At 37.4% G+C, this 15,471-nt stretch overlaps 1 protein-coding gene across 1 annotated transcript in view; it reads left to right on the forward strand.

The window, feature by feature from the left end:
• The first annotated feature begins 221 nt into the window (after positions 1-221).
• LOC309605074 (specifically androgen-regulated gene protein) overlaps positions 222-15,471 on the forward strand; it is a 37,918-nt gene continuing 22,668 nt past the window's right edge. Inside the window, exon 1 of the mRNA XM_082340397.1 lies at positions 222-739. Coding sequence (XP_082196523.1) covers positions 308-739 — 432 coding nt within the window. The 5' untranslated portion in view covers positions 222-307. The remainder of the gene's footprint in view (positions 740-15,471) is intronic.

A 15,471-nucleotide genomic window follows, 5' to 3' on the forward strand; every position in this document is an offset into this window, starting at 1 on the left:
GTCTAGCCACGAGTATTTGTCTTTAACTGGTCATTTGAGTCACAGACCATTCTTGGCATTCGTTTGCATTCCGAACTATGATCCTGTTTCTCCCGGTGTAGTTTGGAAGCCCCAATTTAATAATTTCCGACCTAATTGCAAGGTTACATTCCACTGTATTCGATTCAGGAACTCCTTCCGCCACTCCCTTCCCTTAAGCATATATGCTTCCGACGCGGAGGGTACCTCACTCGCTCTACAGGTAGCAAGACCAGTCGTACATTAGGAATACGGATAAATCTTCATCCTTTGCCTCCTGAAGGGGGAGATGGTGAGAATCAGTTATCACTTTAAGAGTGTGCTAAAACAGAAGCCGCAGAGTACCGCGAGAACTGTAACAACCAGCGACATCTCGCGATGTTTGGACCGGCAAAGGGTGGCTATTTTGGAGTCCACCCGCCGGCTTCTTACTCCGGCAGCGTCTGCCAACCTGCTGCCGGGACCAAAGCTGGCCCCACGGGTGTCTGGCCTGTGGGCGGCCGGACCGACACGATGTGGCGGCTCCGCTGCAAGGCCAAGGATGGCACCCATGTTTTGCAGGGGTTGTCCAGCCGGACCCGGACGCGGGAACTCCAGGACCAAATTGCCACCGTCACCGGGATCGCCCCCGGCTGTCAGCGAATCCTCGTCGGATACCCGCCCGAGTGCCTGGACCTCAGCAACGGGGATACCATTCTGGGGGATTTGCCCATTCAGTCAGGTAAGGGAATCGAGGCTAGGCCAAGGCTAGTCCTGAGAGGTCGGAGAGGGGCATAAGGGAGAACAAACAGGGCGAGGTGGTGTGGGTCAGCTGGGAGCTTGGAGGAACAGGATAGGAAAGATTAAAGAACAGAGAACTCTGACGGAGGCCAGGGCAAGTGTCTAGCAGGGAGGGCCCAGCCTCTGTGAGAAGCCTAAAGGCTTGGAGTCCCCTTTCCTCAATCCGCTTTCTGATCTCTCTTGAAAACGTCTCATTCATTTTGTTTCCCTCTGCGTCCGCAAAAGTATTTTAAAAATGGGACCTATTTTCTCTGTCCTGATGGCTCTTTTCCCCTATATCACTGAAAGAAGACAGCAGGTCTGAAGGATGTAGGATACTTTTTTGCTTTCCTGGTTCATTTTTGCAATCACCTTCATATATACTTACTTTGACAGTTGTATTCATTTTAGAGTTTGCTCTGACACACCCAGTAAAGGCCCTTTCAAGTTCTAGACAACAGCAGTTATTTCTGTCCAGTATTAAAACTTGAACAGCAATAATGGTAATTAAAAGCTTTCCGTTGTTGTATCAAGGATCCTGTAAACACTGAGCAGGGTAAGTATGTAAGTTTCATAAGGAGAGAACCCCCTAGTGGCCGAGTCTGTGACAAACACCTTTTGGAAGTGTTTTTAAACTGCAGACAGCAAGCTTAAGAAAATTTTGTTCTTGAAATGTATCTTTTTAAGCAAGTATAAAGGTGTAAAATTCAGGCCCCTTTACTAAATGAGGTGCAACCTAAAGTGTTTTGCTCTTTGTTCCATTTGCGTCTTTATGAAGATCAGTGAACAGAAAGTGTTACTGGTCACATGTTTGCAAAGCTGTATTCTCCCTAGTAACCCCAGCTTATACTTTAACTCCTTCTGTTTGTAATTTACAGCCTTGGTTAGTGAACACCCAATTTCATCTATACTTTCTCTGCAGTTCTGGATTTGTTTTATTTTTGACAGGAGACATGCTGATTGTTGAAGAAGACCAAACCAGGCCCAAAATGTCACCTGCATTTACAAAACATGGTGCTCCTAGTTACATCAGGGAAACTTTGCCTGTGCTTACCAGAGCGGTGGTCCCAGCAGACAACTCTTGCCTCTTTACCAGTGTGTACTATGTTGTTGAAGGCGGAGTCTTGAATCCAGCTTGTGCCCCTGAGATGAGACACCTCATAGCACAGCTTGTAGCAAGTGATCCAGACTTCTATAGCAAGGCAATACTGGGAAAGACAAATCAAGAGTACTGTGACTGGATCAAAAGGGGTGATACTTGGGGTGGAGCTATTGAGATATCCATTTTGTCTAAGTTTTATCAATGCGAAATATGTGTGGTGGATACACAGACAGTACGAATTGATCGTTTTGGGGAAGATGCAGGATATACTAAAAGGGTCCTGCTTATTTATGATGGCATCCACTATGATCCGCTTCAGCGTGTCTTCCCCGACCCAGACACCCCTCCTCTGACCATTTTCTCCTCTAATGATGATATTGTTCTTGTGCAAGCACTGGAATTAGCAGATGAAGCTAGAAGCAAGAGACAATTTACTGATGTAAACCGCTTCACCCTGAGATGCATGGTATGTCAGAAGGGATTAACTGGGCACACAGAAGCAAGGGACCATGCCAAGGAGACAGGCCATACCAACTTCGGAGAAGTGTGATCCATGCATAATGAGGATTGAAGCCTACTACCTCACAGATCCAGAAGGTTCTGGGTTTTCCAATAAGCTATTCGTAACCCTAAGGAACAAAAGGATACAATGCTTGAACCATCCTTTTAACCTAAAGCCACTAAGACACTGAATTCCTTGTTAAGATTAAAATTAGCGTGCAAGTTTACAGATGTGTGTCTACAGTGGTGATACATGCCCTCTCTCTGCTGGGGTGACAGAATAGGTGGTCCTTGCTACCTACTGACACTAACCTGAAGATTGAGTTTTAGCATTATAAACTAGCACCCAGCAGCATTAACTTGTAGAAGAAAACAACTTCATATTTTGGGTAATGGGAAAGGCCTCAGGTGAGGCCAGCGGACATAAACCACAGTATCTCCGGTAATTGAGTCCTTTTAAAAATTGAGGTAATAGTTTCTAAATTATGAATTGATTCCTCAAATGAAGATACTCAGAACTGTCAAAACTGATTTTATATTGCAACTTGGTAGACTTTATAGATGTGTACTTCACCAGTTATAAGTACATAACAAGCAATTTTTACAGGGTTGAGTCTACTCCTTGAGAATGTTACCTAACAACAAGAACTGATAGTGCCCAGTTAAGGATTTCTAGTGTTATAAAAGTAGAATGTGTGAGGGAGGAGGTGCCTGAGCAGATTACTGAAGCTTTAAAAGACTGTTGGCCTCATGTTTTAATGCAACTCATTTATTCATCTTTGTCGCATTGGATAAAACTTTAAAATTAAGCAGGATATTTTTTTTAATTGAAGTTGCTTGAAATTTGAATGCTCTATTTTTGCCTTTCTACCTAAAGATTTGCCTGGAGGGATTTGATTTCCTCAGCTTTTTGTTAAGAGCACTTCCTCCGACTCCTAAAAAAACTTTTCATCTAAAATTATAACGTGCTTTGGTTTGGTTTTTATGAGATCTTTGGCTACCTAAACAGAATTTGTTTTCATGCTAGCCTTATCCCACCACTAATGCTCTTTTAAATGATTTCATGTCTCTGAAAATTAGCACTTTTATCCACCATCTTTTACCTTGACTTTTGCAGAGTTTTAAAGTAATCGGGATAATAATACTGAATGAATTTGTTTCACTTACAAAATATGACAGTTTTTAAATCTTTGCCTTATTCATCCTTCTCAGAATTCTGCTTCTTACTGATATTAGATGTGTAGCCATTTGCTTGGTGGGCTAATCCACAAGGCACACCCTCTAAGACTTAGCTTCACTATGACATCTTCCAGATAAAAGTTTTCTACCTCTTTTCTTAATTCTTCTGACGATCAGGGATGCTAAATTATAATTTGTTATGTATTATCTTACATAATGTGAAGAGGCCTAATGTTGTAAAGTTTTATTATCTTGGTCTCATTTTTGATTAAGTATCTCACTTAGAAAACCAATGGTATGGGAATTCCCTGGCGGTCCAGTGGTTAGGACTCCGTGCTTTCATTGCCAAGGGCGCGAGTTCAATCCTTGGTTGGGGAACTAAGGTCCCACAAGCCACGTGGCGTGACCAAAAAAAACCCCAATGGTATACTTTAAAGCACATACATATTTTAGCATATCTTCTTGGCAAATGTTTCAAAATTGAGATTTACTTTTAGCACTTTCACTTGGTAGAGATAGCCATATAAAATTAAGGAATATTTAAACAGTTTAGGAGAAATGTACCTTTAAGGAACAATTTACAAAATATGCTTGAAATCATTAGATGACATTTCTTGAGTACCTTTTGTGTGAATAGGTCTTTTAGGCATTATAAGTTATTGTGGTCACTGTAACTTAAAAGTGTTTAATTTTCTATTTAACTAAGCCTTAAAAATAGCACTTGTGAGTTTGTGAAACTTAATGTTTGGCAATCATAATGTGTACAAATGAATATGATTGAAAATCTCTTTGTACCTGTCTGTCATCAGGTCTAAAAGGATTTTGTATCTTATTTCCCCCAGAAAATATTAAATTTAAAGCTGTAGGTTAAGAGTATACCACTGGGTAGCACCCATCAAATTGAGCTTTATGCATCATTATTCATAAACCTTGCCTTCCTTTCTTAAGTATTTCAGGGGCCAAACTTGATACTTGCTTACTGGAATTTTAGAGAAGTCTATTCATGCAACAGATATTTATTGAGTAATTTATAATGTCAGGCATATATTGATGTTTCCCAGCATAAATTTCTGTTGCTTTAAAATTGAGTATCCTTTATCTATCAATACATTTGATTTTTTTTAAATTTTTTATTGAAGTATAGTTGATTTACAATGTTGTGTTAGTTTCAGCAAAGGGATATATATATATATATATATATATATATATATATATATATAATTTTTCAGTCAATGCATTTGATTTTAATTTAACAAATTTCCAATTTAACAAATGGAAAGAAATAGAACCTGATATTTTATAAAATGAAACCTGTTATTTTAAGTGGTTTTGTTTGCATATTTAAGCTTATGCTTTTATAACAAGTCAAATATTTATTCAGGGACTCTTAGTTTATTCTGTTTTACCTGTTAATTAGGTTGTGCATTCTTCAGTTGGACACTGATAGATCGCTCTCAGTAATGACTTTTTAAATTAATCAGCTGCTGAAATTCAGCACTAGGACTTTTAAGTAATGTTCTGATCATGGGAAATTCAAGATGAAGCACTATTTGCAGATCATTTAATTATTGAGGATTTAAAAACCTAATCTTGTGCTAACTCTGAACTCAAGCTTGTAAGCCTCACAGAACTTAGATTTTTTTAATTGCACTTCTTATACTCTTGAAATTAGTTTATTAATGTCTGTAAGTTCTAATCTTGAGAATTTTGAAATCTTGCAACAAGATTAAAAGAAACTTTTTCTTAAATTTGCTCTTAAGCAGAGTGAAACCCCTCTTCCTATTCATTCAGTTTTTGACTGCCATACAAGATTTTTTTTTTTTAATTAAAACGAGGATAGTTTACATTGGTAGCAGAATGAATGAAGATTGTGCTTTCCCATCCCCCACTCCTCCTTTCCCTTATTCTTCTTTTTCTTACTCTTCTTTGGATTTAAAGATTAGATGTAGGGCAATGAATGTACTTCTAGATAGATAGAGTGATTTCAGAAGTTAAAATTAATATCTCTGGGAATTTTGCGATGTGATAGCCATGTGAAGACATCAGTATGGTACATCTTCTGTTAGTGGTTCATGGTTGATTTCTTAATTGTTTCCCATGAATGGATAATGGGCACAGTCAAGTGATACCCTTGAAAGGTTTGGGGGCTGGTCAGCTTGACCCTGTTGGCAAAAACTAATATAGTCATACCACTTGATTATTCCATGAAGTTCAAGTTCCAGCAAAATCATAATCAGGAATGAATTAACATATTATTTATCTATACATGCCCGTAAATGCACCTAACTTGCATGTCTAGCTTATTCTTTCTATCTTATGTAGGCATTAAAACATGAATGTTGCAAGTTGCCCTAACTGAACATAGTTTTCTATGTCTTTTTTGAAAAAATTGAATAGAGAGTGTAGAAGATTAGCAGCAGAGTGATTTTTTTTTTCTTTATGTGTCAGGTGGCCTTCCTAAACTTTCATATATTAAGTTTTTTATGTTCTTTCATGTATTGAGAACACACATTTGTTATTATTTACAGCACTTTAAAAATATGAAATAAAAGTTTACATGTTAGCCCTCTCCGGGAACCTTGTCAAAGACATTAAAATATAATTCTGGAACTGCCAACTATCAGTTCTTCTTAATCAACAATTACCATCAGTGAATAGTGTATCCAATGGTACAACATTCTGGTGTTTTGGTAACAGTAGAACTCCATTTCAGTAACTATTAAGAGCATGCTCTGTGCCCTAGCATTCAAAGTGTTACTTATTTCTATAATGTGATTGTTCTTTATTCATTGTACCATACAGTATTCAAATTTGTCCTTGTAGCACAGAGATGACTACTACAACTTTGAAAAGATTAGATTCTTAAAACCCTTCATTTGTTTCTAAGCAAACTTACGATTTTGAGCTGATTTTTGAGTCAAAGGCCTTAAAAGCATCATGTGTAAGCAACATCATTAAGTCTAAAGTGAAACACTTGACTTGAATAAACTAGTTTATTAACTAAAGATGTTTTCTTACTAAGAGTTATGGTATTTCGGCACATTTCATCCAACTTAAAAGGATTATAAAACTTCCCTAATTGTGGAAAAGGGTTTGGTTTTTTATTTCCTTCTCCAGAAATTAGCTGGCATTTTGTTTACAGTGCTTTGCGTATTTGACTTTGAAGAAATTATTACATTGATATTGAATTGTGGGGTGCTGCTTTAGGTCTTGGTTGATAGAATTTAGAGGAGATTGGTAACCCTGCCGTGCTGTTTCAGAGTAAAGGGAGAAAGGGGCAAGAAGATAAAGTGCCACATAAACAGAAGAGATCCTCGAATGCATTCCTAGTCTTGAATTATGCTTTTCAGAAAATTTTTCAAGCAATGCCTTATGCCTTTGTGTCACCTTAACCCTCCTCCCCCATTTCTTGGCATAGAATGTAGCAAGACCGTAATGGAAAGGCTTGTCAGTACAGTATAAAACCATGACTACAAGGATTTTGCTATAATGCTTTTTTATACTTGTTTTTAAAAATACAAATCTATGTCTAAGAGTTTAGGGATAGTGAAGATATGATTTAGTTATGTTGTAGGCAAACAGGTTAACCTAAGAAAGGTTTACAATTCCTACTAAGATTACATGAGCGTGACTCTATACTGGTATAGGATATGTAGTTAGTTGTAGCCTGTAAGTTACTTAAAAGGACCAGGGCACCTAATTCTTGTCAGTTTTCCAGCTCACCTTGGTGCCATTCATCACATAAGCTGTTTACAGGAAATATAATTTCCTTAGCAAAGAGTAACTTTTTTTCCTTTAAAAAAGTATTAAGTTTAAAATACAGAATAAGTACATATAGTTTGTCAAAAGGAATAGAGAATGACAATAGTCCTATATTTCCTGTATTAATGCAGTAGAGGTTGAAATTCTTGAAGCAAGAAGAAACCCATAAATCTGTCAAATTTAGAGCTTTAAAATATGACTTGAAAAGTATAGGGAAGGACAAACAGAACAAAGTACTGTTTCACTTGGCATAAGAAAATATTTTTTCTTAATGAAGATGGACAGTGCTTTCTTGTTTTAAAAATATTTTGTCTATTTGCCAGCATTTTTTCGAAGTTAACGCACTGCTGCTACTTGGGAGATGTCTACTTTCATTTTGTACAACTCTTATGTGATTTTGCCATTGTCATTAAGATGCATTGATTTTATGATGTGTACAATTTTAAATACATAAATATTGTATGAATTGACTTGTTTTGAAGGAATAAATGAAGTGAAAATATTGTTGTCTGAGCATATTTTGGGGAGGGCAGAGGGCCAGTGAACAGCTGCTATAGTCAAGTTACATATTTATCATCACTGCTTTGACTTATGTACCAATATCTGCCAAATCTCACTCTGTAGGTGGAGTCTTAACCACTTGGATAAGAGAAAGTAAAATGTTTTTTGTTTTTAACACCAGAGGGCATTTGAAATTTCCCGTCTTTGACTCCAAACTTTCTGGTATGCAATCAGCTCCTGAAAGTTGTAATTCAATGTCTGTTGCTGACAAAGTGTCAAAGTGGAAAGGCTGACTGTTCCCTTTCATTTATAATAGACTGAGGTCTGTGTGAACTTAGATCTGTTTGGAAACTGCAACATCTCTCTGGGAGAATTTATTTAATCTTTGATAATATCAACATTTAAACATTTATTTGAAACAGCACTGGAGTTAGAATTGGCCAGAGTTTCGGCTCTCTAACTAAACTGAACTACTTACCCTTTCCTTCTCAATGAAAGCATAAAAATTATGGAAGTGGAACCATAATGCAATCTGATCAATTTGTGCATCAGGACAAAAGTGTATCTTTGGGGGCCAACATAAATCCAACCTTAGAATAAGTCAAGCCAAACATCATATTAAAAGGTTTGTAAGGAGTCTCCTAGGGTAAGTGGTGGTAGTTTGTTGAACAATTAACTACCCATAAGGCAATGCTTCTCAAAGTGTGTGCATCACATTGCCTGGGAACTTTTTAGAAATGTAAATTCTCAGAAGTCAGAAATAAATGAGACCAACAATCTGTTTATCAAGCCCTCCAAATGATTTTGATGATAATAACAATTTGAGAACCACAACTATGACCACAGTTATATAAACGAATCAGTGTCAACTTCCAGAGACCTCTGATGGCTTATGTCAGTCCTTTATCCTTGGCCTCATGCAGTCCGTCTTCATCCACTATTTAAAGACAGTTATTAAAGTTACAGATAACAATAGATGACAATTCAAAAATCTCAACAGGCTGAAAAATTCCAAGATTGAATACTCATAAATGTGAAGTGCTGCCCTTAAGTTCTAACACAACACATTATGTGAGTCCAGCATGAGTAAAACCTGGCTTTATAGTTGAATCGACGAAGAAATAGCAATAGTACTTAACTATTATTCTGATCCCAACAGGGTGATATGACTTCGGTTGCAGAAATAGTTGCATTTTAATAGTTAAAAGATCTAGAAAAATGGAAGCAATAGTATTAATGTATCCTGCTTTAGTCACATTGCATTGGTTTGGATGAGGGTTTTACTTGTAAAACATGATGAAAATCTAAGGTTTGACAGCTGTAATGGGATATCTGAAGGAACTGTAGACAATTACCTGTAGAAGAGAAAAGGGGTCTCAGATTGATGTGACGGCTAACTTCAAATCTGGGAAAGTGTTGTGTAAATGATGAAGTACATTTATTCTCCGAGGCTCTGAAGTACGTTTATTCTCTGAGGCTCTGAAGGAAAGAACTCAGACCAGTAAGGGGTGAATATTACAAAGTAAAATTTACCTTAAAAACCTAACACAAATAGAAAGGGATGCTTTGATATTAAGGTCAAGTATTGTGATGTAACCTCCTGCATAGTGAAAAATAGAGCTACAAGTCATTAGGCCCGTGACATCTTGAAAATTTTGTTTCAAATGCTAGTTATGAAATGAATAATTACAAAAAGAACTTCTTCCCTAGGAAAAAAAAAGCATGTGGTTTTCTTTTTTTTTTTTCTCTCTCTTTTTCTGCTCTTACCATCCAGTTAGTGTTTGGAAAGGAATGGCTTACACTCTTATTTAGTAATAAGGTGGAGGCTACAAAGTAGGGCTTCAATAATTGGGAGTAGTATATACTATGTTTATTATATCTCTAAATCTAAAATGAGAGGTTCAAGAATAGAAAAGCGTCTCAAATACATTTTATGTTTTAAAAATTTGTTCTGACTTGGATTGTCTTTGTCTCTATTGTGTTTATAAATTTTGAGGGTATTTATCAGATGAAATCAAGTGCCAGGGTATCATGAACATATTTTCCTACACTCACTAAAACTTTTATGACTTCCATATGTGTGAGTTTAATAAAAAATCAAGCATTTATGAGGAATCAGCTTTGAGAATAGTCTTTTGTCTTTAGTAACTGCCTTCCTCATAACTGCTTCTCTGCCATTCTATCTTTCTAAAATTCCTTCTGTATAACAAGAAGAGTTTTCTGATCTTACTATGATGGCATTTCTCTGTATTCAATTGAAGCGCTTCATTAATTAATCTTGTTAATAATTAGAGTAGGTGTCACAGTGACTTGGCCAGGTCTAAAACCCTAATGATGGCCCTCTTGAATAATTGCAGTAGGCTGAAAGCTGTTAATTTGGAATTGAAGCTTACTCAGGAGTCAAGTTCAAAATCAATGCTGAGGTTAAATACAAAATATAGACAACATTATTCCTGATAGCCTCTTAACTGGCTCATAAAGTAGAGTATATAGACATAACCGTAACTTAGTAAGTCCAACAGAGCTAGTCCCCATCCCAGTGCTGGGAGAGTTCATGCTCACTCCTGGGGTACAGCTCTTTGAGGTCCTAACCTGCAGTGAGTGTGGTTCACTAGGTCCCAACCATTAGTGGATCCTGGACTCCAATCTCTGATCCCTTGCTTCTGTGGAGCTATCAGAAGCATCCCTCAGCATCTCAGCCACCCATCCTGGAATAGAGGAATGTCTCCAGAATAAAAGTGGTCCCAAATGTCGGTTGCATCACACCCGACTTCTATCCTCATCCTGATACAGGCCTGGCAGTTCTTCAAATTCTTCACTGTTCTTGGCTTTCCACTGCTTCAGCAAGAAGGGTTTGTCTGAATGCCTAGCCCAACATTACTGGAAATGGAGGTCCACAGCCACACCTTTTTTATGATATTCAAAAAAAAACTACCATAAAATGTGTTTTAAAAAAAGATATAGGGCTTCCCTGGTGGCGCAGTGGTTGAGAGTCTGCCTGCCAATGCAGGGGACACGGGTTCGAGCCCTGGTCTGGGAAGATCCCACATGCCGCGGAGCAGCTGGGCCCGTGAGCCACAATTACTGAGCCTGCGCGTCTGGAGCCTGTGCTCCACAACAAGAGAGGCCACGATAGTGAGAGGCCCGCGCACCGCGATGAAGAGTGGTCCCTGCTTGCCACAACTAGAGAAAGCCCTCGCACAGAAAGGAAGACCCAACACAGCCATAAATAAATAAATAAATAAACAAATACTTAAAAAAAAAAAGTAAAAGTCTATAAAAAAAAAAGATATAATGTTGGAAATGGAAATATCAGGTATGAAGCAAATGATTCAATAATTGTAGGGCTTCTCTGGTGGCACGGTGGTTAGGAATCCACCTGCCAATGCAGGGGACACGGGTTCAAGTCCTGGTCTGGGAAGATCCCACATGCCTCAGAGCAGCTGAGCCCATGCACCACAGCTACTGAGCCTGCACTCTAGAGCCTGCGCGCCACAACTACTGAGCCTGCGCACCACAACTGCTGAGCCTGCGCACCACAACTACTGAAACCCACACGCCTAGAGCCCGTGTTCTGCAATAAGAGAAGCCTGCACACTACAACGAGGAGTGGCCCCCACTCGCCACAACTAGCGTAAGCCCGCGTGCAGCAACAAAGACCTAACACAGCCAAAAATAAATAAAAATAAAATAAATTTATTTTAAATAATAATAATAATTTTACCATCAACAATGGGGGGGGGATAGTGAGAATTCGTCAGTATTTATTTTAAAGGAAGAAGTACTTTATCAAGTAACAATATGTCTTACACAGTTCACTTCAATCCTGTTGGATATTTATGTTGAATTAAATAGAAAAAGAAAATGTGTCCTTTATCACAGAGTAAGAATCATTTTTAAAGTTTATTACATGGGATATTTCACAAAATTATCCATCGTAATTGTGGACATAACTTTACAACTATAGAATTCCAAACTTGCTTCTACTATGACTTAAATACTTTGTATTAGGATTGATAAATCTTTCTCATATGAATTTTATTAGACTGAATTACTTCTCCCAGAGCTTGAATATTATGGAATAAACTAATCAAATCAAGTTTTTTAAACCTACAAAACTAAGGAACAGACTTTGAATTATGTTCACCTTCTGCCAAAGTGACTCTTCCCATTAGACCCTTCCTTTAACATCCAGCCGTCTTTTTTTTACTCTTACTCTATAACAGTGAAGACTGAGAAAATGATCTTGAATTTGGCTAGAAACAGCTAAAGTCAATTTATCTTAGATCAATTGTTAAGCAGTTTTCTTTAATTTTACTTCTTGTACCATATGGTATCAACTACCTCAGGATTACAAGGATAGTCATTCACTCAATAAGCATTTTTGAATGTTCATGTTGTTCTAGGAACTGCGCTAGGTGCTGGGTATACATGGGGTAGGGGAGGGGAAACACAATGCTATAAAGAAATAGAAATGCAGGTGCTATGACGAGAATAATGGGGTGGGAGAATCTAATCTAAAGTGATTAATCTGGGAAAGCCTTTTTGAGAAAGTGACATTTGAGCTAAAACCTGACGCATGAATAGGAGTTAGCTGATGAGTAAGAAGAGCATTCTAAGTAGGGGGTATAACACTTGCAAACACTATGTTGCAGGAGGAACTGAAATATTTTCCAGGCCAGTCTGGCCATAGTGTGGAGCAGGGAAAGAGGAACATGAGATGAAGTTTTAGAAGCAAGTATTCAGATTTGCATCATCTATAAGCTATATTAAGCACTTACCCTAATTCATATTTATCACATTTTATTTGCTTATTTTATGTGTGTCCCCAAATAGTTTGTCCATGAGGGCAGGGACCAGTTATTTCTTACCATTCTATTCTCAACACCTAATAAGGTACTAGACATATAGTAGGCATTCAGTATTTATTTAAATGAATGAACATATAAACAAATGATGTTAACATGTAATTTAGGAATATCCTAAGAGCACTGGGAGGACAAAGCACTTTAAAGAAGGCATCAGATTTATGTTTCTCCAAGTTATTTTAACTGCTCTGTAGGGAAGGGATTAAGGGGGCAAGAGTGGAAGTGGAAGACCAGTTAGGAGGAAGCTACTGCAGTAATATGTATATGTGATGATGATGGTGATAATAATCATAATAGCATTTGTTGAGTGCTTACAATGTACAGAACATTTTCATGTATTATCTCATGTAATCTTCACATTAAGTCTATGAGATAGATATTATTATTCTGTATTTTGTAGATATGGTTACTGAGGATTAGAGAAGTTTGATAACTTCTTCAAGGATCAAAAGCTAATAAATGGATAATAGCTTGGACTAGGTAATGTCAATAGAAGAGGATCGTTTTAAGATTTATTTTGGAAATAGGATCTCCAAGACTTGGTGACATGAGGAGTAATAGGGATGCATCTAGAATGTCTCTCAGGATTTTTACTCAAGCATCTGGTGGATGAAAGTGACATTTATTGACCCATGGAAGATAGAGGGGAAGAATATTTGGAGGGAAGAGAGAAAATACGACTTTGGACATGTTAGGTTTAAGATGTTTGTGAGTCATCTGAAAGGAGATGTCATAAAGGCAACTGCAGGCCTGAAGTTAAAAAAGTATGTCCAAAGATTAAGATCTAAATTTTCAATTTATTGACCTATAAATAGTTACAAGATATAAGAATGGAAGAGATCAACTAGAGAGAGTGTGTAAAGAGAGGAAGGCTCATCACTAAACCACAGAGAAACTACCAACATTTAGAAGTCTGTTAAAGAAGAAGAGCCACCAAGGATGACTGAGAGTTCAGAAGAGATCAGAGGTGTGTAAGAATTTCTTGTCATGAAATCCAAGAGGAAATGGTTATTTAAGAAACAGAACTGTTTGTTGAATGTTATACAAAGATCAAATTAGAGGAAGCTTAGAGGAGTCTATAGAATTAGGCAACCTAGAGCTCACTGATGAACTTAAGAGCTATTTCAGGGAAATAGTAGAGAAAGAAACTAGATGGATGTGGGTTGGAGTAAATAGGATGTCTGGTTAAAGATAGCAGGTTGAACATATTCATTGGTCGTCTACTCTCCCAAAACTGCATTAAATGATAATTATGGGATTTTAAAAGGCAGAAACTCTCAAGGACAAAGAGATGATAAATAATACCAACAAAATTTTGGAAGATAGCCAGGAGTTGGATGAGTGATAACTGACCTAGCAGATTTGAAAAAGCTGAATCCTAAGGCAGCAACCCTATTTTTCCATGGAGTGCCCCTCAAATTCAGGAATTGGTGGTGTTAATACCTCTGGAAACAGGGGTGGAAAAAAATCATGAAAATGGAGAATCTGGTTAAGAAATATACCTTTCAGATCTCCTCTCTCACTCTGAGCAACTAAGTGCTTGCTACATCGCCTCTAGTTGAGGGCAAAACAGAGGGTCTCTATACTAAAATAAAGAGGATGACGCGGTGTTTTTATATGCTGGATGTTGAGACAAAAAACCTTCTTCTGCCACTAGGCTCCAAGAATGCTAGCTGCCAGAATTATGCCCTTCAGTCAGGATTTTGGAAAACTTTTCTCTGAGGAACCACACCAACAAAAAAGACTAATGATATTGACATGAAATATTTTCCAACCAGCTGGCCCTACGTGATCACTCTACAGTAAATTCCACAGTAAACCAGCCCCATCCACACCACAAAACTTAGTTTTTGCCAAATTCTTAAATTTGAGTGGATAGTCAAGAATCATCAGACATCTGAAGATACTCTTTAATAAGAAACACAAAACTGAAAACAAACTTAGGAAAAAAAAATAACATGGAATAAACAGAGGCTATGGTGACAGAAAAATACTAACATTGTATTTACACATATATTCTTAAAGTAGTAAGAGAAGATTTTGCATCGATGAAACTACAGAAAAATATGATAAAAATTCAAAAGCAAACAGTAATAATTGGAAATAAAAAATACAATAGCAGAAAGAAAATGCAACAGAAAGCTGTAGGTAAATTTTAAGAAAGCTCCCAGTAACAGAGAGATAGAGGTCCAGGAGGTCCAACATCCAAATAGTGGAAGTTCCAAAAAGAAAGAACAGAGAAAATGGAGGGAAGGAATCCAACAACTAATAGTTCAAGAAAATGTCCCAGAACTGCAGGTCATGAGAGTCTAGATTGGAAGGACTCACCAAGTACCCAACGTAGTACATAGATCCACTCCAAAACACATCATCATGAAAATTTGAGAATACTGGAAACAAAGAGAAAGCCCTAAATTTAGAATCATAAATGCTTTGGGCTTTTCAACAGCAACACTGAAAGCTAGCAGACATTAATCTAAAATTCTATACCCAGCCAAATTATCAGTCAAACATGTGGATGGAATAAAAGATATTTTCAGACATATAAGAGCCTATGAGCTCTTTCTCAGGAAGCTACTGGAGAATGTGTTTTGCTAAAATAAAAGAGCTAACTCAAGAAAGAGAAAGAAGATATGAGATCTAGGTAATACAACAAAAGAAAGAGGTGAAAGGATTTTTCCCAGTAGGATGATAAATGCAGATATCAAAATGACAGACATGCAACAGGCTGGAGAAAAACCTATCCAAATGGAAGTAGATCAGAATGCCCTGGAAAATATT

This window comes from Balaenoptera borealis (genome assembly GCF_965194805.1).
Source record: "Balaenoptera borealis genome assembly, chromosome: 1".
Classification (NCBI taxonomy): domain Eukaryota; kingdom Metazoa; phylum Chordata; class Mammalia; order Artiodactyla; family Balaenopteridae; genus Balaenoptera; species Balaenoptera borealis.